Below are 20632 nucleotides of genomic sequence, written 5' to 3'. Positions count from 1 at the left end.
CAATTCCTTTTAACATCATTTTGACCAGTAGACTTCTAAGTGATCAGAGAATGAAGTAAAGCATCAACTAATGGTGTATTCTTGGTTTTCACTGTCACGCCATTGAAAAAAAAAACGAAACCATTCGTTGAATGGAGTCAAGAAATTGACATGGTATAGAGGATAAATAAATAGGGCATCTGTCCAAGTGTCAGGTCTGTGCGGCATTCCATACTCGAGTTATCTGACAAAATGTTCCACATAAATTTATGAGCTTAGTATGGAAACGCCATGTTTGTGTCCCTCTGAGGGGCACAAACATGCTGGCTGAAAATAGGAAAAAACATCTGGAGTTCACTTTTGCCAGAAATGAGGTTTGCTTGCCCTTGTGAATTTTCAAATGTTTAGATTAATATTTCTCCTCAAACTTGAATTGTTAAGAATGCTGAAAATCACCCGAAGAGTCATTTTTAAGATACGGGAAAGCTCTGTCACGGCCGTCCACCTGATGTCACGCACGGTGGAAACTCAGAAATTGAAACTGTTCTATTTTCAAAGGAAAGCACGGCATCGAGCTAGGAAATTGTGAACAGGCATATTTTTAGGTAATCTTTCCTTGAATGAAGGTAAAAATTTTGTAGGCCCCCCCAGTTTTGAATTCTAGAATTTGGTGACGTCACGTGAAAACCAAGAATTGTTCCACCAAATTCTCCTAACAGCAGTAAAACAGCTGATAGGTATGAGTAAGGAGAGTTAATCTTTTGAGCTGGCAAATGGTTCTTGTATTAAAAGAAACCCCACAGTTTGGTAGCAAAATTCTATCATTTTATTGATAATAAATGGAACAACAAGTTTCAACTTGTGCACACTGACAGTAATTCCTTTTGTTTTTGAATAATATATAGCGATATACACATACATACATTTCACATTCTCTCCCTTATACTATATAACAATAAAAGAATGCTGTTTGTGCAGCAACCGTAACAAAGTTTTGTTTTCAAAGAAAAATGCACCCGTGTGAAAGGATATAAGAAAAATAACGTAGGAATAGAAGACAGCAATGTAGCTTAACCAACCAAAATAACATTCTGTAACAGACTACAACTGGACAAGGAAGGTGGAGATTCCAACGTCAAAGTAACCAGGTCAGGGTAATAATTATTGTCACACCCTGTGGGGTACAAAAAGTTTCTGGTTTGATACACATTTGCCACCTTTTGAGGATGAGAATGAATTTGAGCCATAGCTCTCAACAAAACAAGATATTTCTGGCAATGAACAAATTTTGATAAAATCCACCCGTGTACAGCTGTATTTATCTTCTTTCTTTTACATCATTTTCTTTTTATTCCATTTCCCTTGGAAGTTCTTCCTTCTCCCTTAGGAAAACAAATCTAAATTCATCAACCTGATATAATGTTTCCGTGCAATGATTGTTAATTTACTCTGGACGCCATAGAATGCGTCAGTGAATTTAAAGCATTTGGGGTACATTTGCTGTTCCAAAACAGGTTTAGTACCCATTTCAGAAACAAATTTCCAGGTTTTTTCCAGGCCTCGGAAAGTTTTTTTTCTAGGACCCATAATGCACATTAAGTATTTAAAGTTGTTGGAGCTTCCCATCTGGCTGCTCGTGAATGTCTTCCAAGAAAACTTTATTACTTGACTTTACAGATTTCCAGGACCTCTTTACCATTAAGGTCTTTTCAGTCCTAAAAAATGCTACACTAAAATTTAAGATTTCCAGCACCCTTTATACGAACCCTGAAAATAGCCCAAAAACAAACTGCACAGCTGGTCAAGATGAAGTCATGAACCAATAATTATATTGAATATATATTTTATTGTTCTTCTTCCTTTCTCTCATGGGGTCAAACCTGGAGTTATATATGATATGGATCCAGCTCTTGATGCCGTCAAGCTGTCCTTTTCAACTTTGGCAAATGTTTGGCTGGATCAAAACAAATTTGATTTGACCCTTTTGTTGCTAATGGATGGATGACGCTGCGGAAAATCTTCATCACTCTCGCTCGTTACCGTCTCTCTGTCCGTAGTTCCATCGGCTGCTTTGCCAACTTTTATAACTGGGCTGAAATTGATAAGGGAAGTTTAGACTTAATGGACTTCCAATTACACAAGGCAACAACATATGACCAGTCAAGACTAAAATAATTAGCTTGAGAGAAAACAGACAGGCAACATATTTTTGTGTTTCCACCAGTGGTGGACTGACCAGTGGTCACACCATGATGTGATATCTGTTCATACTTCTGTGATGATCAACTATTCAATCAAACTTTGATGATTATTGTTTGGCTCATGAGAAGTAAAATGTCTACTTCTACAGTTAATATTATTATATTACTATACAGTTAAACCTCTCAAACAACATTGACCTTCAGATGGGAGGAAACTGGAAAACCCAGAGAAAAACCCTTGGAGCAAGGACAGGAACCAACAACAAACTAAACCCACATATGGCGTCTTTACCTGGAATTAAACCAGGGCCACATTGGTTGAAAGCGAATGCTCTCACAACTGCTCCATCTCCTACTCCACTTTTGACAAAAAATTAATTGACAATTTGCCAAATCCTTCATAACTTTTACTGACGACCGTCCATGATGCCCATTTTTGCCATTTTCAAGCCAAAAGCCTGGTGCAACATCAGCAATAGGTAATTGCCAGACCACCAAAAAATGAGGGGTTTTTTTATCGGCTATCTGCATCATAAAATTCATTATTTTACAAGTTAATTCTTGCCTGCAAGCAAGTTCTCCAATTGGGGTATCATGAGAGACATATTTGAGGTGCGAGCAGTGAGCAAAGCAAACCAAGAGAGGATTGGATCCCAATCTAACCCTCCCCTCCCCTGCCCCAATCTTCTCGCACCCTCATTTCGAACCCCAGATTGGAGAGCTTGCTTGCAGGCTTAGTTAACTCACATGGGCAACACACATCATTCTGAGCTTCTTCTCGGTAACACACTCAGTTAATTTTACAATTAATTTAATACCTCTCTGGGATAACTGTATCTCCAAATTCTTCATCCTTGCATTCCTATATTATGAAACAGAAAGTTGTAAGGTTAAGACATTGCCCACAACTTTAAAAGAAATAAAAAAAAATTATGCTTGACTTTAAAACTTTTCCTAAGATTTACAATTTATTACATCTCTTACTGGAGTAAGGATGCAATGAGATTCAACCGTCATCCACATTCATGGGGGGTGGGGCATAGGGGTCTATATAACCTGTGGTAGGGAGGGAGGGTATAACGAGGTTAGGGTTTATACAGTCATGTTAGTCACAGTAGAAAGGTATGTGCAGCCCCAAAACCTATGGGTTTTGTTCTGTTGCATGTAGGTCTAAACAAAGGTACAGATTTTGACTGGTTTGGCCTGAATAAAAACATTTTTCCCCTTAGGAACTCCCAAATAAAAGTGATCTAAATGCTTGTCAGCCTCAAATGACTGACCCTCAAAAAGTTGGTGACTGTCTCTGTTATTCGCCAGTCCAAACTTTCCACAGTCAGTTGAAGAGTTAAAGTCCAGTACCATTTGCAAATCTACATTTAGGCATAGGTCGCACTTAGCAAAGTTTCGCGAAAATTTGTTTACTTTGCGGTCAAAATCTGTCAACGAGACACTTTTCCTAGTGCGACCCTAACTTTTATGGTTTGGAAAATTTTTGGAAATCGGCAAAAACATCAAAGGTGCCGTAGTGCTTGGGTGGGGCAGGCAGATTTCGGAAAACTCGGGCTTAACAATAGGAATCACAGCAAAAACTGTCATCACTTGTCACTGAACAGCAAACAGAAAATATGCAATAAAATTAAACAGTACACAAGATCTGCTTCAGTTCGTGCTTTCTTTACCATGGAAGGACGTGTAGTTTATGATTATTACAATTCATCACAGTTCCCCGTTTTTTTCGGTGGCAGTGCAGAGAGTCTTCGCAATATATGTATTCTCAAGGCCAAAGTTTAACATAGTCCTGAAGAGGCAACTATTTCAGAGCCCTTCCCAGAATTCCTCTGCATTGTCGTCTCCGGAGCTCGTCGAACTCAGCGGACCAAGTTTGTCATCTTGCTGAGGAGTATGGGTGTACGTCTTACGACAAAGAAACAATCTTCCTAATATTATGGACCGAAAATTTTGACCGCCTTGAAAGCATGAAAAATGTCATTACTGACATATCTCTTTCACCTAGTGCGACCCTGATCATTTGAAGGCAAAAGTTTGCTTTCCGGTTGCGGTTTCAAATTTTCTGTGTTTTTTTTTTTTGCCGGCAAAGTTGAAAACTTTGCCCAAGTGCAACCCATACCTTAGTTTACATCTCTGTTGTCCGGCCAGTCCAGCCTCTCCATTCTACCCTAACGTACTCCTATAGGTACCATCAACCCTTTAACCACTAATGTCAAAGAACAAATTCTCCTATCTTGTCCCCATACTTTTCTTATAAAAGTACTGGGGAGAACTTTAAAATATCAAGAAAATTCACCTTGGGTGCATGGGCAGAAATCGAACAAATGCAAGGATTTCTATGGGGACGAAATAAATTTCCAATATTCCTCTCAACTACAACATAAATTCGTACCTGCGAAAATCTCTTCTTTATTGTACTTCAAAGTAGATGATTTGTGCGAAGTTTGGTTGTTCTCGGATTAATCTAATTTGTTCCACCGTATATTTAGCCAGGGCCATACAACGGTTATGTGAGACTCCCATACAAACACACTAAATTGCCTAAATTCAAGCTGGAATAGTCGACATGAAAGACGCTACAAGCAGTTTGCGAAAATTTTGCCACAAACATAAGTCTTTCTTCTTTTATTTTAAGCCATTTCAGAGCCCGACAGCCCCGTCAAAGATGTTCCTCGTGAAGATGAATATTGCCAGTATTTCTGCCTCATTGTTGTAACGGTATCAATGGCGTGACTTTTTCGCATGACTCACGATCTCCTTCCGAATTTTTTCGCAATAAAGTGTTACGATATATTACTTTTATGTTTGACAAATATCTTCAACATGTCTGATGTTCCTCCCTCTCAGTACATTTTTGATACTAAATTAACTCTTCAATCTCCTTGCCTAAAATATGCGGCACGATTAACTGAGAATACTGCATTCGCTGTTGATATTCCTTATCCACTGCTCAAAGCTTGGAACGAATTTCTCAGCCAGACGCCGGCAGAAGATGGAGAAGAAGAAGAAGAATTTGTGGACAGTGAGTTATGTGAACGTCCAATCACATACGATAAGTTTATGAAAGCCTACGCAAGAAGTACCACAGTTACACAGAACTATTGGAACTTACAATCCCTGGAAGTATGTTTTCTATCAAAAAGTCGCAAGACATGAGAGAAGAAGTGAATGAATCCTTAAGAAAGTTAGCCTCGTCTGTCAAATCCACGTACGTTAATACAAGGGGAAGGAAACGCTACGAACTCGATTCCAGGACAAAAAAATTCCAAGTTTTCGAGAGGTATGTCCGGTCAGTTGCAGACCTGGAAACGGAAATTAAGAGCTGGAAATGCAAAATGATGAGCTCAAGGAATTCAATTCTAGCCTGTGTGAAGAACTCGAAGTATGGAAAAATAAGTACCAGAACTTGGAAGAAGAAATGGAAAAATTGTTCAATGAAATAAGAAATCGAAGAACTGAGAAGTGAAGTAGCAAAAGTGGAAGCAACTAATCAGGAGCTCCTTTCCTATGTTGAAAAGCTACAAAATGCACAACAAGATCCATACAAAGGCAAAGACATTTCTCAGGTGAAGAAGAAGTCCAGGACTTTAAGGTCCTTTATGACAAGAGCACAAACTGCTCTTTGGTTTGCAGAATCCTTTGGTTTAGAAATTGAGGCCATCAACCTGAGGGAAAGCAAGAGTGGGACAAAACACACTGCAACGATGGCCACTGATGAGCCAAGAAACACTTCAAGGTTTGGGTCTCTTTCAGAAGAGGAAAACCAAAACATTGATCAAATTTTATTTGTTTTCGATATCACGAGCTCTTGATGATACAATACAATACAATACAATATTTATTTTGCCATATACAAAATTACAGATGGAAAAAAAATTATGAAAATTGATGAAAGAAAATAAATGATAAATGATAAATGATGTACTCCCGAAATCATACTTAATTAAACAGAGGCGAGATCAACTTAATGATATGTACCACATATCATCCACGCCCGGGAAAGCTGAGGGGGCAGAAGTCTCGTTCAAACAACTTCTGCTGGAACGGTTACAAGATTTCATGGGCAACAACCCAGAGTTTGATTTTGAAAATGAAAATATAAAGATAAAAATATCGGAGGAATTGGGGCTAGAATGACTCGAAATACAAGTTTTACAATTCTTTATTTTTCTTTATAGCAAGGTGATAGTGATCTGATGTCTGCACGGTGGAATCACACTATTGCAATTGTAAAGGGTTCTGAGAAGTATGAAATACTGAAGGAATTATTTTCCAATGTATTTTCTGATATAAATGATCTCAATTCAACGAAGCAAATCACAATTAATGGAAAGGATGTCAACCTTGAATTCTTCTTGGGAGGGGACTATAAATTTATATTTTAATCATGCTTGGTCTTAAAGGTGCAACTTCATATTATGCCTGTGCCTGGTGTAAGATTCATAAAGACAAAATGTGGGAAATGAATCATGATATTGATTTCTATAATAAACCACCAATGGAAAGAACCCTGGGTGAGATGAAAAATTTGTCAAAAAAGAGCAAAGATAATTTTTGTTGTGAACATGAACCCCTACTAAATATTGAGATTGATCATGTAATTAAGATGAATTAAACCTTTTGCTTCGGGTAGTTGATGTTTAACTTAACAATTTGCTAGAAGATGTACTAGAACAGGACAAAAAAGATGATGTCAAAAGAAAAAGGGGGGAAGAAAAGGTGTTGACAGAGAAAGACTGCAGGCTGCAGTGCGTTCATGTGGAGTTAGTTTTGACATCTGGGAGAAGACAAATGTTGATGGGAAGGGGTCGGGTACTTATGATTTTACAAGTTTAGTTGGGAATGATAAAAAACAACTGTTGAGAGAGCTTCCAAGCAAGCTTTCAGGTGTCTTGGAACCTTCCACCTCAGACACAGTTACAAAAATATGGGAAAACTTTAGGGAGCTATATTCATTTATTGGAAGTAGTCAACCTTCAAAATATGAGGAAATTATAGAATTTTTTGAAAGAGCTAAAAGCTGGGTAAACCTCTTCATTTCCCTAAGAGGCAAAAGAAAAGGCTATGAAAGAGCACGGATTACACCATATATCCATGCTATGGTTTACCATGTTCCCAAGTTCCTCAGGACTCACAAGTCAGTAAAAATTTTTACAGGGCAAGGTGTTGAGAAAAACAATGATTATGCCAGAAGTATTGTACTTCGTAAATCAAATAAGTGGGACTCTGCATCAGATGTCTTAAAAGTCGAGGCCAGACAGTGGGCTTTGCGTACATGTAGCTCCGAAAGACAAAACGGTCTTACAACAAATCAAACACTGATTACTGCAGGGAAAAAGGTCTACCCGAGGCACAGAGCAAAAAGAGAAAGACAAAATTGGACCCTGAGGACCCTGAGTAAAACATAGATTGCCTTAGAGAAAATTCTTGACTTAGTTACAGAAGACTATCACTATGTTGAACACTAAGCAGGGCTGCAAATAATTTTGATCGCGGGACAAAACAAAACGAGGTAAGACCTCATATTACAGCTGGTACTGCTCAATATATAAAGACCTGCTAATCTATCGCTTTGTCAATGCAGAATATCAGCGTTTGCACTGGAAGGCAAAAAAAAGTGTCTGGACATTCTGTCCAATCACAGTTGGAATTTCATCAGACATTGACACATTTTAGTTGGGCATTGTCCAATGTCCGACTGTTATTTGCAGCCCTGCTAAAGGATGTCACTTACCAAAATATGATAAATAATGAACCATCCCTAAGACATGATAGCCATTTGATATTTCTGTATGTAACAGCATTCAATTGAATTGCATTTCTTTTTGTGTTCAAAATAATTCATGGTATAACTGGTATTCAAGATAGTGGAAGTCTGCTGTATGATTTATGATTTACAAAATACAGTGTATTACAAAGCAGCATGACTACCCTGCATGAGAATGTAAAATGTAAAAAAATAAATTTGTAATAAAAGACTAATAATTTTTTTTTATAAGCAAACAATGTCAGATATAATTGAATTCAGTTCTTCACTTCTTTCATTTTGGCTCAGGACAAGCTACATGCTGATTTACAAAAATAAATACTCATTTTCTCTCGCCTGTACCGAGGGCGAGGTACAATTGACTCTCCTGTCAAGGTATGAGTTTTTGGGCTCCAAGATAAGAACAATCTTACCTTGACAGGAAAGTGAATTTGAACGCCATCACCTAAGGAATCAATAACCATATGCCACTGGTCAGGAAAGCGGCACCTTTCAAAATCTCCCTTTTCCAAAAGGATGGACCCACTACCGTCATCACTTTTCTTCCCCTTATTCTTAAACAGAAAATTAAAAGTACTATGCCTAAAAGCAATGACAGTAGGGAGAAAGCTTTTGGACTTAAGATGGTCTAAAATGCCCCAGTGAAGATCCTCACAGGCATCTCTGATTTCCTCCTGTGAAATCCTTGGGTTGTAAAATGACCTACAAAGAAAAATATTTCTGTCAAAATACTACTTTATCAATTTATAGTAAATATAACTTTGGGGAAGAGCTAATTAAACTTAAAACAGGCTGACAGTTCAATACAAGTTAATCACCATAAGATTTTACCTCAAAGCAAGTGAGTTTAAATTTTCCTCCGGCTCCCATGAGTTCTGTAGACTTGAATAGCCTTTCCATTTGATGAAAAATTCGTTCTAAACAATATACAGGGACGGTAGCAGTTCATTAATTTTAAATGCAATCAAATATTCAAGCTTCCACGCGATAAATTAAAGCGAAAGTGGTATCAAAACAATCGCTTACCTTCCCCTTTCTGAACCTTTTCGATACCACCCTTTTAATCTCGTAGAATCTGCTCGCTGAAGCCTTCCTAATGTTTTTCGGGTAAAAATCCGCAGTACTTAGACTATTAAGTCCTTTATAAAACGAAATGTTCGGCATATCTTTTCCAGTCATGGCGAAATAGATCGGCGAAATATAATTATATTTTCTGTGTACTGCGCAGACTCAGTGGGGTCTTCTTCCCGATTTGGCGCCCGCGCCATTAACCGCTGACTGTCCTCGATTTCTGCCCATGATCATATCCTTAATTCCCATGACCTCAGGGGTTAAACATTGTTGTTATATACCTAGACTTTCACTCTACACAAGCACTGTCATTGGTTCTTGGTCACGTGCCGCTGATCAAATACAAATGTATCCTGTTCGGGATACAATTCCGCAGTTGTTGCCCTCTCATTTGTTTGTTTGTTTGTTTTGCTGTGATTGTTGAAGGGAAAGTCTAAATATATAACAAAGCACTTAATGCATGGTCCCTCGGGAAACTAGTTAGTTTTGTTTTCCCACAAGTCCTGATGTTTCCCTTGCGAAAACAAAACTAACTGTTTCCCTTGGAACCATACTTTAAGTGTGTAATATTACAAGGAGAAATTTGATGCTGATCACTAAAAGGTTAAAACATTTTCCCATTGAAAGTCAGTTCAAAAGTCTAATGCGCTAATCACTATACCAGTGCCTCCACTTCAACTACTGTAAATTGGTAAAAATTAATGATGATAATTACCTCCTCCTCCTCCTCATCATCATCATCATCATCATCATCATCATCACCATCGCCTTCTAGACCTAATGAAGGAGTGAACTCTTCTTCATCAGGCAATGACACCAGACTCGGAGATGAAGGTGGCTCAGGAATAATCGACAATGAAGTCTCAGACTTGTTGACTGTTGATGAGTCTTGGTTATTTTCCTTGAAGAATGGTGGGCATATTTCAAGACATGTGTCTGAGTTATCTGTGCTCTTTGTATTTCCACTATTGTTATTTTCAGGTTTTATCACATTTTCTCCAGGCTCATTCCTCTTTGTATCCAGGCATTCAACGGCTGTGAAAAATAGATAAATAAAACAAAAATTAATTGCAATCACAAAGAAACAGCAAAAGAACTACTTATTTTACTCTGGCACTCACTGTCATATCCACATTTCCAAAGAGATATCCCCACACTCCACAAACAACATATTAAGGAAGTATTCTTTTGGGACTATTATGGGATGGGAATACATCCATGGTATTGTGTTCTTTTGGGACCAATACCTTTTTTGGAATAAACAGAATAGTATTCCATTTATTCTCTTCTCCTACAACAGAACAAATGGAATGCAGTTTACTGAGAATAGTAGGAATTGCATTCTTCTGGGAAGGTTTCTGGTTTAAGTAGACTGGGCTTAAAAGTGTTCTTTTGGAAATATGCAACTGATAATCTGCGTATTCTGTTCTTCCTGATCTGGAATTAGAATAGCCAGAATTGTCCCAAAAGAAAACGTGCCCTAAGGCACTTACGAGTTTTCCCACAAAGTCCCCAAAAACAAAGAATCCACAGGGAAACACAAATTATGCAAATACTGACCTGAAGTCTTGGTTGCAGTTTTCTCTCTTTTGCTTCGTTGTCTTCTTTGTACATCAGCAATGAGCTTGTCAAATTCATTTTGATGTTGATTCACTTGAAAGATAAAAATTTTTTTGAGCCCAGGATCGCCAGGGGCCTGTTTTAAGGTATGACAGTCTGGTTGAGAGTAGACGTGTCGTCCATTGAAAGGCTGAATTTTTGTACATGATTTGAAGTTAGCAGTATCTGCAATTTGTCTGGTGTGATTGTCTGGATGAGAGTAGTTCTTAGAAAGACTGCATAGCAAGTTTCAACTCAGTTTCATCATCCATGCGGCCTCCATAGCAAGCGTTTCTGTTGGAGTTTGGTATGTTTTTCACTCTTTGACTGTGCGGATATTAGGACAAGAGATTACAAGTCCTTTGGTAAAATTAACAAAATTAGCACAGATTGTTCTTTGGTAAAAGGTGCATTGTTGGACAGTCTGTCTGGAATGATTGTCTACTTGAGTAGTATCCTTAAAGGCACATTTGACAGTGGTCAATATGGTACACCATAGTTGGTAACTTACAGTATTTTTGACGTGTTTTATCCATATCTTCTTCACTTTGGTTTTTGTCAAAACGTAGACCCTATCAAAACAATCATCAATGGTAAATTTTGCAGATGAAAAAGCCAAAAGAGGAAACAAAACTTTTAACATCAACCAGACCATAAAATTCACTTGCCATTAAATAAAAAAAAATGCACTTTCAAATTAATATAAATTTTGACAAACATTCTGGTCCTCCTTGTTGCTTATTACATCCCTTGTTTGTGCAAACAGGGAAACATAAAAAATTTTGTGTTGTGAATTAAAGAAATGTGATGCAGTGTTTTAAGCCTGGTTTAATGGCCTTAGTTCTCACCAGTCTCCTGTAGCTCAGTGGTTGGGCATCCAAAGTAGTAATCAGAAGGTCTTAGGTTCGACTCCTGTTGGAAGAAAGCTCTGGGATTTCTTTTTCTAAGTATGCCTGTCTCACAGACTGAAATAAAAACCTCTATCGAAAATTCTGTTACAAGTGGAAACAAAATGTTCGAAAACAGAATTGGAAACCTTTTTTGTTTCTGGAAAGCAAGAAACTTTTTTACTGTAAATGTTTTGCAAGCATACAAATGGACAAACATTCACTGTGCAGCAATCTTTTTGCAAAAGTGCTTTGTCATTTGCAGGTGGGGGGGGGGGGGCATTTTGGTCTAACTAGCGTTTAATACTACACCAAATATAGCTATGCCCCCTGGGGGGGGGGCATTTTGGTCTAGCTACAGTTTAATACTACACCAAATATAGCTATGCCTGTCATACATACAGATGTTGATGCTTCTGTGAGATAAGAAGCTTCTTTTGCTCTGTTTTTCTCTGCTTTTTCCACTTCTCTTGCAACTTGTGCAGCTGTAAAGAAAATTCATTTACTGCTATTATTAAAAATTTACCATGCTACAGTAATGAATTTTTATACAAAAAAACTCTGAATGCTTATTACACGTACGAATCACATTTTGTGAGAATTTCTACCATTGTAATAAGAAACATTTTTTGAGTGGCCATATCAGGCTTTCATCTCAATCATCTGCCTTTCATCCAAAGAAAAGAATATGGTGAGGAATTTAGTAAACGTTTAGTTCCAGGTGTGTGGATATGTTGTGGTTCAAATTTATCCTTGGTTGAAATTTTATTTGCCATTGTTCTTGAGTATGGTTATGTGTCATAATGAGTTTGAAACAATGGAAAATAAAATTTAAACCAAGGATAAAATTGAACCACAACATATAATCAGTTTCGTTCTAAAAGATGGCAGTTGTGCTTATTTCTGAGCACGTGGCATTATACTTCATTCAAGTCGCTGGATGAAATTTTAATAGGAGCATACGCATAAATATTGTACTTTAATTGCAGCACATCAAGACTTTTTTAAAGTCAGATCAAAGGGACATTCAAATTCACTAATTAAACCTAGCACCTTATACAGGTTCATCTGATGTATTGATAAAACAAAAAAAATTAAATCACTTTATTTAAAGGGAACCTCCACTCCGACAACAAATTGACGATGAATTGTCGGAAATAGTGGCTAAATTCTAAATTTTACTTTAAATAGCAGAAATGACATTCAAGTGTGCTAAAAAGTTAAGATATGATTATCGCCTGTTTTGGATTTTAAATTTCCCGGGCGCCGCCATTTTGGATTTTATGACGTCATATGGTTGCCGCTGTTGTCAGTAAGCAGAAGTTCTTTTGGGTGAAACATTAGAGCAACCGTTTTACGTCATGAAATCCAAGATGGCGGCGCCCGGGAAATTTAAAATGAAAAATAGGCGATAATCAAATTCTGTTTTGTCCGACACAGAAACATTATTTCCATGTTTTCCAACGACATTTGAAATTAGACTGTATTTTCAACAATTTAACGTTAATGTATTTCAAGAGTGGAGGTTTCCTTTAAGTGTCAATGTCTTTCGTGCACAGCACTAATAGGGGACACTTTCCAAATCGAATTGGAATTTAGAAGTGTTGGTTTTTGAGGAGAGGGGAAAATTGGAGTACCCGGAGAAAAACCTCTTGGAGCAAAGACAAGAACCAACAACAAACTCAACCCACATATGACACCAAGTCCGGGAATCGAACCCAGGCCACATTGGTGGGAGGCAAGTGCTCTCATCACTGCGCCATCCCTGCTGCCCTTGAGAAGTGATTAACTACATGTACCAGTCTAACCACGACTCATGACTGTCTGGTGAGCAATGTATGGGTGGGTGGGTAGGTGTGTAAGGAGGGGGGGGGGGGGGGGGGGGGCGGGGGTCAGGAGAGAATTGAGGAGCTTGGGTCATAGAGGGCCTGTGTCAAATTTTAAGTTTGACTTGACATTTTATTGGTTCCCCAGAATTTGGTCATAAAATTTATTGGATAAAACCAAAAACAGTTTTAAAATGGTCATAGGCCCTTTTTGCCCCCAGCTCAGCAATACTGCATTCACTTGTTAAATAAACAGGAAATTTTTTACTTTGTTAAAATGAATTATTGCAGTTTCCTACCTGTCATTGGTTTTGCTGCATCACACTGAGCATTGTAAAGCATTATAAAATCTTGATGTCTTTTAACAAGAGTCTAAAAGCACACATTAACCAATTAAACACTCAAAATGGCTTGACTTCCACTGGATGGGATGCTAGTCTATCACAGGATACCCAGCATGAAGTGACTAGGAGTATTACTATTCTCCCTGGATGGGATGCTAGTTTATTACAGGATACCCAACATGAAGTGACTAGGAGTATTACTACTCAACACTTTCTTATGTTTGCCAGTACCCACAATATACTCCTAGCTGATGGAGAGAAAAATGTGAATTTCAAATTCCCAAAAACAACATGGCACAATGCAGATCACTAAGACCAACTTCAAACCATGGACTTCCCAATTTTGTAATAAAAAAATTAACAGAATCGAAAGTTTGACATGCTAATCACAACACAAATCCGCCTTCAAAGGAAACTGCAGTATGGCAATGCCTAAACTATCAAGCAACCATGTTTCCCACAAGACGCTCAAGTTACCTAACTGTATTTAATAACAGCAAGCCATGTTACTGACCGACTTATCTCCCTTGGTTGATAAATTCCATTCCTTCAGTCTCTGCCGTAACTCTTTGTCCGCCATGACACTGTACACAAGTTTTGGAAGTGGTTTTCTTTTCTGCACTGTCTGACTGGAAAGAGAATAAAAAAAAATCATGCTACTTAATACCCATTCTCTCCCTGAAGTGTGAATATTCAAAGCCACAAGTTATAACTGTAGGTACTCAGAAGTGCTGTTTATTATGCTGTGCAAGCTTTCTTGTGGTGTCATTTGTTTTATTTTCTCCATAATGGTAATTAATTTACTTTGACAAAAGTTGGGTAAAAATAAAGAAAAGCTCCCCCACAATCTGTCAGCCAACTATTGGTGGCTTATTGGCCACAAATACCCAGAGAGCATACTGACAATTGGTCAACAGATTACCCACAACTAACTGGCACAGTAAACTGAAATTATAATAAAATCGACTGTCCAATCGTTCTTTGATTTTACCACAATTTATCAAACCTGGATCTTGATATTTTGAACTTACATAAGAGAATTGGAACCTTTGGTTGTCAAGGTGGATGAACTACGTACAGCATTTGAAGAGCATGGTTCTTGTGTCGTGCTACAAGACAGACTGTCGTCACTTGAGACAGCATCAGATTCTTTGGACTCCACATTGGGTGAAAATTTCCTTTTGGTGGATGTACTACATATACTCTTGGGTTCACTGGACTTTTTTCTATGTTGAAATAACACAAAAAAGATGCCAAACTAAGTCACTTCAGTCCCAAGTAAATGACCTACTTCACCATAAGTTCTTCATCCAGTTCAGCAGTATTGAAGGGCTGGGAGCAAAACCGACATAAATGCATTTCGGATCGCGTTTTGTTGTTTTAGCTGAGATTCACCAGCGTTTTTGCATGTGGCCTTGAATTCCTTCAGAAAACATACATTTGCTCCAATGATTTATCCACTGCTTTGCACTTCGTTTTGTGATAAAAACAGAAATCTCGTCTATAATCATAGGTTTTTATATTTGTACACAAAGCGCACGACGGCCAATAAAACATAATGGAGTAACATTTCCTGAAGGAATTCGAGGCCACATGCAAAAACTCCGGTGAATCTGAGCCAATTAAAAACAACAAAACACAATCTGAAATGTCATTTGGGTCGGTTATACTCTCAGCCCTTCAACTGGTTTGTACTGACTCATGGGCTTTACTCCTATATGGAACTTGTAATATTATTTTTGTTGTTGTTGTTGTTGTTGTTGTCCCAAAGTTATGACATAGAAAAAGTTTACCAACTATACCACAATGAAGCTTATTATCTTTTGCTTTATCAGGAGTGTCTGTTACAGGCTTACAACTTCAATTAAACTGTATTTGGTTTTCACATTATAATGTAAAGTGACCAGGAGTTCATAGGTATATATGTCTGTTGTATATATGTCCTGAAGGGAATACCCTGTTTAAATAAAGGTACTCAGTTTCAGTTTATTAATTAACTGTTCCTACATGTATATCAAACCACACCCCCCCCCCCCCCCTCCACTTCTCCTTTGTATACTGGTACATCACAAGGTTACCACCCTACCACCCCACCAATGCGAAGGTTCACAAACTATCTACAAGTAACCTCTTTTCAGAGTAGGGACAATATCCCCCTTATGGTTGCTGACCACTTTTCTCTCATAGTCCCATAAAATAATATTATTTATTATTAGCAGAAAGAGAAAGAGTATTGTCCCAAATGTCTTGGACAACCAGATGTGTGTAACCAAGTCCCACAGTGCCAACCTTCAAATCAAACATCCGACAAGCTAATCACCCATGGCAACCATGATGCCTCCTTGCATGTACTTCACTTTCTTTCCCTCTTTTTTGAACTCACCTTCTCAAAGAACTTTTCTTCTCTGTTCTTGTGAGGCATGCATCAAGATGTGAATTGATTTTTCTGTGTGAAATCATGTCACCACAAACTGGGCACTCAGCTAAAGGGAAAAACAAACTTACTGAAAACTCTACAACACTGGCAGAAAAAAAATTCCAAAACTAGCCAAATCACTCACCAAAATCTGGATCTGTCGTTCGCTGTGGAGCTTGCGTTTCAGATGAGCCATCTTCCACAACCATTGGCTCCTGCTCAGATGTCACATGTCGCACTTCGTTGTCCTCTGTTTTAATGACAACAACCTCAGGTACAGAGCCACTACAGGAACCCTCAGCCTGAATCTTCTCAGTTATATCTCCTGGATTTGCAATCTCTTCCTTTTCTGCTTCCTCAAGTTTTGGCCTTTTTGTGTCTGGACTTGACGACTTTGAGCTGTTTTCAGGTCTTGAGTGAGCCTGTAATAAATGAAAGCCAATTCCTTTGAAAATGTTCTTACTAATTCCTTCCTATTTGCCAATGAAATCTTGACTTCAATTACACACCCTATCCCAATCTATATAACTAGCATAGCTTTTACAATGCATTCAAAATTTTATATATTGTTACCTTTCTCCTTTTATTGCTTGTTAAACTGCTTTTATTTTTTATTTGACCTCCTTTTTTGTGATCAGCAGTCTCACTTGTTCCCTGGTCACCTTTTGTTACTAATTCTAACAGTTTTGTTCTGAAAAACACAGGCAAACACCTTGAGCAAAATTAATAGGAAGAACACCTTAAAACAATATAAAAGAACAAATTTTTCTATCTTGTCCTGGGGAGATTAGTTATTAAAATATCAAGAAAATTCACCTTGGGTGATCATATCCTTAATTCTCATGGCCTCAGGGGTTGAATAAGTATTGATATTACAAGGAGAAATTGATGCTGATCACTGTTAGGGCTTAAAGGGTTAAGTATATAAGTGGACACAATAATGCCGTACAAATGTAGCTAGTATACTGGACTTTGGATCAGACTTTGAACAGGAAGATCAGAAGGTCAATGGGTCAAGGTTTAAAGTTGCTCTCTGTATTGTTGTGCTTTTCTTGTTCTTTACTCATTTCAGATTATCTATTCTTCAACTCATTAATGATTCACGACGAGAAAACAAAGAAAATCACTACAGTAAAGGAGGTTTTGAAATGTGATCTTAATTATCATAAAATTTGGTGAATTTTTGCTTTGATTTTCTCCAAGTATGATTTTTAACAATTTGAGAAGCTATATCAAACAGTTGAAAGAGTGTTACATTATATTTCTAAAGACCTTGAAGTTGCTCAAAAAACTCTTCTGCGCATTATTTTTTCAACCTACTTCTCTGTGTTTAGAAATTGGATGCAACACTCTTCCCTGTGTTTGATACAGGAAAAGGAGAAAAAGTCAGTTACAAATACTGCATGAAGTAAGAGAAGGTAGAATGTGTTTCACCTTTACCACACCAAAAAGAAATTCGCCAAAATTGAAGCCAGTTTTTTTATGTTCAAAAGTCAATTTATAAACAAAATTTTAAACTTAGTCACTTTTGTACTGAAATATTTGTCAAACACAAACAAGAAATGGCATACTGCCAGTACACGATTTTGTTGCATAAACCATTACCTGACTTTGATGAAGTTTTTCACCAGTTCATCTAGGACTCTGTTACTTTTTAAACTTGGAGGATTTACTTTCTGGAAGATAAAGTATGACAAAAATTAATTACAATAAAAATACAGTAAAAATACAGGCTGTGATGGGAGAAAGAAACAGAAATTGCATCCCTATTGCAATCTGACCCCCTACTGCTACAAGAAAAAGCTACAATCGTAAGTAAATAAACAGTCTTAAGTAAATAACAATCGTAAGTAAATAAAAAAATTGTAAGAAAATAAAAGAAAATGTTGCAAGCACCATGCACTCTACCTCAGAGGACTATAGGATATAGGCTTAGATAAGTAGATACTAATTAAGCTAGTCTTGAAAATGGGGAGTGAATTAGTTGCTTTAGTGCAAGAAGGCAACAAGTTCCACAATTCAGCAGTCCTAATGAAAAAATTAGAGCTTCATCCTAAAATGACCAAGCGCACTATGGCTCATGTGATGCTATAAATGGATGAACATAATGATCGACCTACCAGCATACATGTAGGACACTGAGTTTCATAACTGAGGGATCTTCTGATACATAATGAACAATCTGAAAAATAGAATCAAAAATATTGTTTTGAAAAATAGTTTTTTAGAATAATGTACATTTTAGCACATGCAATTTATGAACTGTCATATTGTCTGCCTGCCTGGTTTACTGATTGGATGACTTATTTTCTAACTGCTAGCTGGCTGACTGACTAACTAGCTGACTGGATGGATGGATGGATGACTTATCGTCTAACTGGCTAACTGGCTGACTGACTGTGAACGGAAGTTCGCTGGCAATGCATGACACTTGTCAGAATGGTTTTTTTTTTTTAAACCATTCTGACACTTTTTGATATTTATTTTTATGTCACTTCTATCACATGACTGACTGACTAAATTGCTGGCTGGCTGACCGACTGATTGGATGACTTTTTGTCTAACTGACTGACTGACTAACTTGCTGGTTGGCTGGCTGACCGACTGACCGACTGACTGACTGATTGACTGGATGACTCATTGTCTTACTGTCTAGCTGACTGACTGACTGACTGACTAACTTGTTGGCTGGATGAGTGACTTACTGCCTGACTGATAGTATAACTTTCTAACTAACTGACTGATTGACTGACTGACTAACTGACTGACTGACTGTCTGTCTGACTGAGTTGCTGGCTGCCTGACTGACTGACTAACCAGTTGAAAAGCTATTTTTCTGATTTTTTACAACAGTCAGGAAGGCAGACAGATGGTTACACAAACACGATCGCTGCAAAGAGTTCATTTCGAATTAAAAATTCAAATCACATCACTTTTTCATCCCAAATATTAAGCAACTCACAATTATGAGAGCAATCGGGAACTATCATCGCTACATCAAAGTATTCATAGCAAATTGAGCATCGAAGGAGATTGTCGATCGTCTGAAAAGTGGATTGGCAACAAGCAATAAGTTTGTATACAAGCTTATTAATAACGCAGTGGCTATTCGTACGGCACCCGTACGGCGACTTGTATTTGCTATTTGTACGGGAGTCCGCAGATTTCATAGGATTTCTCTGTAATTCCTGATTCTCGCTTATCCAAATTATTATATTTACCTTTCGAAGGAATAAGCGAATCCAGTGAGTGCCCTTTCTTTGAGCGAGATAAGTTTGCGTACTCTCTGCTCACTAAGCGAACGAGCCACTTGCGACACTTGGAATTGTTTTGCGCTATATTCACGCACACGTCACGCGATTAGAAGAGACCGTACAGCGACTGGTATTTGCTATTCATTTGGGATTCCTATGAGTATCAGTAATAATTACCATTTAATTTAAGAATCGCTAACCTGGTTGAGAAATTCAGACAACTGATCCTGACCGGTGGTATACTGATTAAGCAGTTCCGTGGACTCCCGTATTCCCAACCTGCGTGATGCTATTCGTACGGCCAGAAAGCCGCGAAATGGGAGTTTCACTTAATGGAAGAATTTACCTATTGGACACTTGCATTTCCGTACAGAAATTATGTTGAAGATAACAGAACACACCTCTCCTTCTGACACAGGTATAAATTTTCACTGCAATGACTGAAACAGCGCCTACTATAGAAGGAAGAAGAATTCCCGTATAAATAGCAAAAATGCGAATAATTCGTACGGGATTACCAACGTGAGTTCAAATTCATTGAATTACCAAGTTGTCACTTACCCCCCGATCCAAGCCAGTGTATTATAACTATTTATAAGGTATAAGAAATTATTTTTGCACATTTTTAAGCTACAGCGTACTAATTGTAGCCAGTTGATCTGTGAAGAAGAGGTTGCGTGGCATGTGCGAGTTTATGTTAGTAGCTCGGAAAAAGTTTGAAGTGTTGCGAGTGGCTCGTTCGCTTAGTGAGTAGAGAGTACGCAAACTTATCTCGCTCAAAGAAAGGGCACTCGCTGGATTCGCTTATTCCTTCTAAAGGTAAATATAATAATTTGGATAAGCGAGAATCAGGAATTACAGAGAAATCCTATGAAATCTGCGGACTCCCGTACGAATAGCAAATACAAGTCGCCGTACGGGTGCCGTACGAATAGCCACTGTGTATTAATAAAAAAAACAAAAATCCAAAAAATACATTTCAATTAAGTAATAAACGAATTCCGCGATATTTTAAGAATTACCCTCATTTCTGATAGAGATTCTGGCCAATCCGACGGGCTCCATTCAGCCAACGTAGCTGAGGATGTCTTCAAATTCATAAAAGATAACATATCGCCAAAACGTATCCGGAAAACAAGATTTCGAAGAGAGGTTTTTGAAATTTATCTCGAAATGCCCGCCATATTGGAAACAACAATCTTGGCGGGAGAATTTCTCCTGTTCCTATTGGTCGAAAATAACTTTACCCAACATTCACCGTAGTCTCTGTTACGCTTTC

General features: G+C 37.8%; 1 protein-coding gene and 1 pseudogene across 4 annotated transcripts; one reads left to right on the top strand and one right to left on the bottom strand.

Annotated features, from left to right (window-relative positions):
- Positions 1-782: 782 nt before the first annotated feature.
- On the bottom strand, positions 783-20610 carry LOC146485886 (E3 ubiquitin-protein ligase RAD18-like). Of its 4 annotated transcripts, none has more exons than XM_085102820.1 (16): positions 20376-20606; positions 19062-19143; positions 18220-18281; positions 17705-17775; positions 16673-16790; positions 16245-16521; positions 16067-16166; positions 14715-14909; positions 14198-14312; positions 13639-13711; positions 11916-11998; positions 11138-11198; positions 10588-10680; positions 9743-10062; positions 2999-3042; positions 783-2071 (listed from the first exon to the last, which is right to left on the bottom strand). In XM_085102820.1, the coding sequence occupies exons 1-16, from the start codon at positions 20463-20465 to the stop codon at positions 1939-1941; spliced, it is 1917 nt and encodes a 638-aa protein (XP_084958946.1). In that variant the 5' UTR covers positions 20466-20606; the 3' UTR covers positions 783-1938. The 4 variants fall into 4 exon arrangements, with proteins under 4 accessions (XP_084958946.1, XP_084958948.1, XP_084958949.1 ...); XM_085102822.1 differs by having other exon boundaries at positions 2999-3044; positions 9748-10062; XM_085102823.1 differs by having other exon boundaries at positions 2999-3044; positions 9751-10062.
- LOC146485887 (uncharacterized) lies at positions 5013-6811 on the top strand (annotated as a pseudogene).
- Positions 20611-20632: the final 22 nt, after the last annotated feature.

Source organism: Pavona decussata, unplaced genomic scaffold (assembly GCF_977016875.1).
Source record: "Pavona decussata unplaced genomic scaffold, jaPavDecu1.1 SCAFFOLD_24, whole genome shotgun sequence".
Lineage (NCBI taxonomy): Eukaryota > Metazoa > Cnidaria > Anthozoa > Scleractinia > Agariciidae > Pavona > Pavona decussata.
The sequence above is the reverse complement of the archived record's forward strand: the minus strand, read 5'-3'. Positions and strand labels throughout refer to the sequence as shown.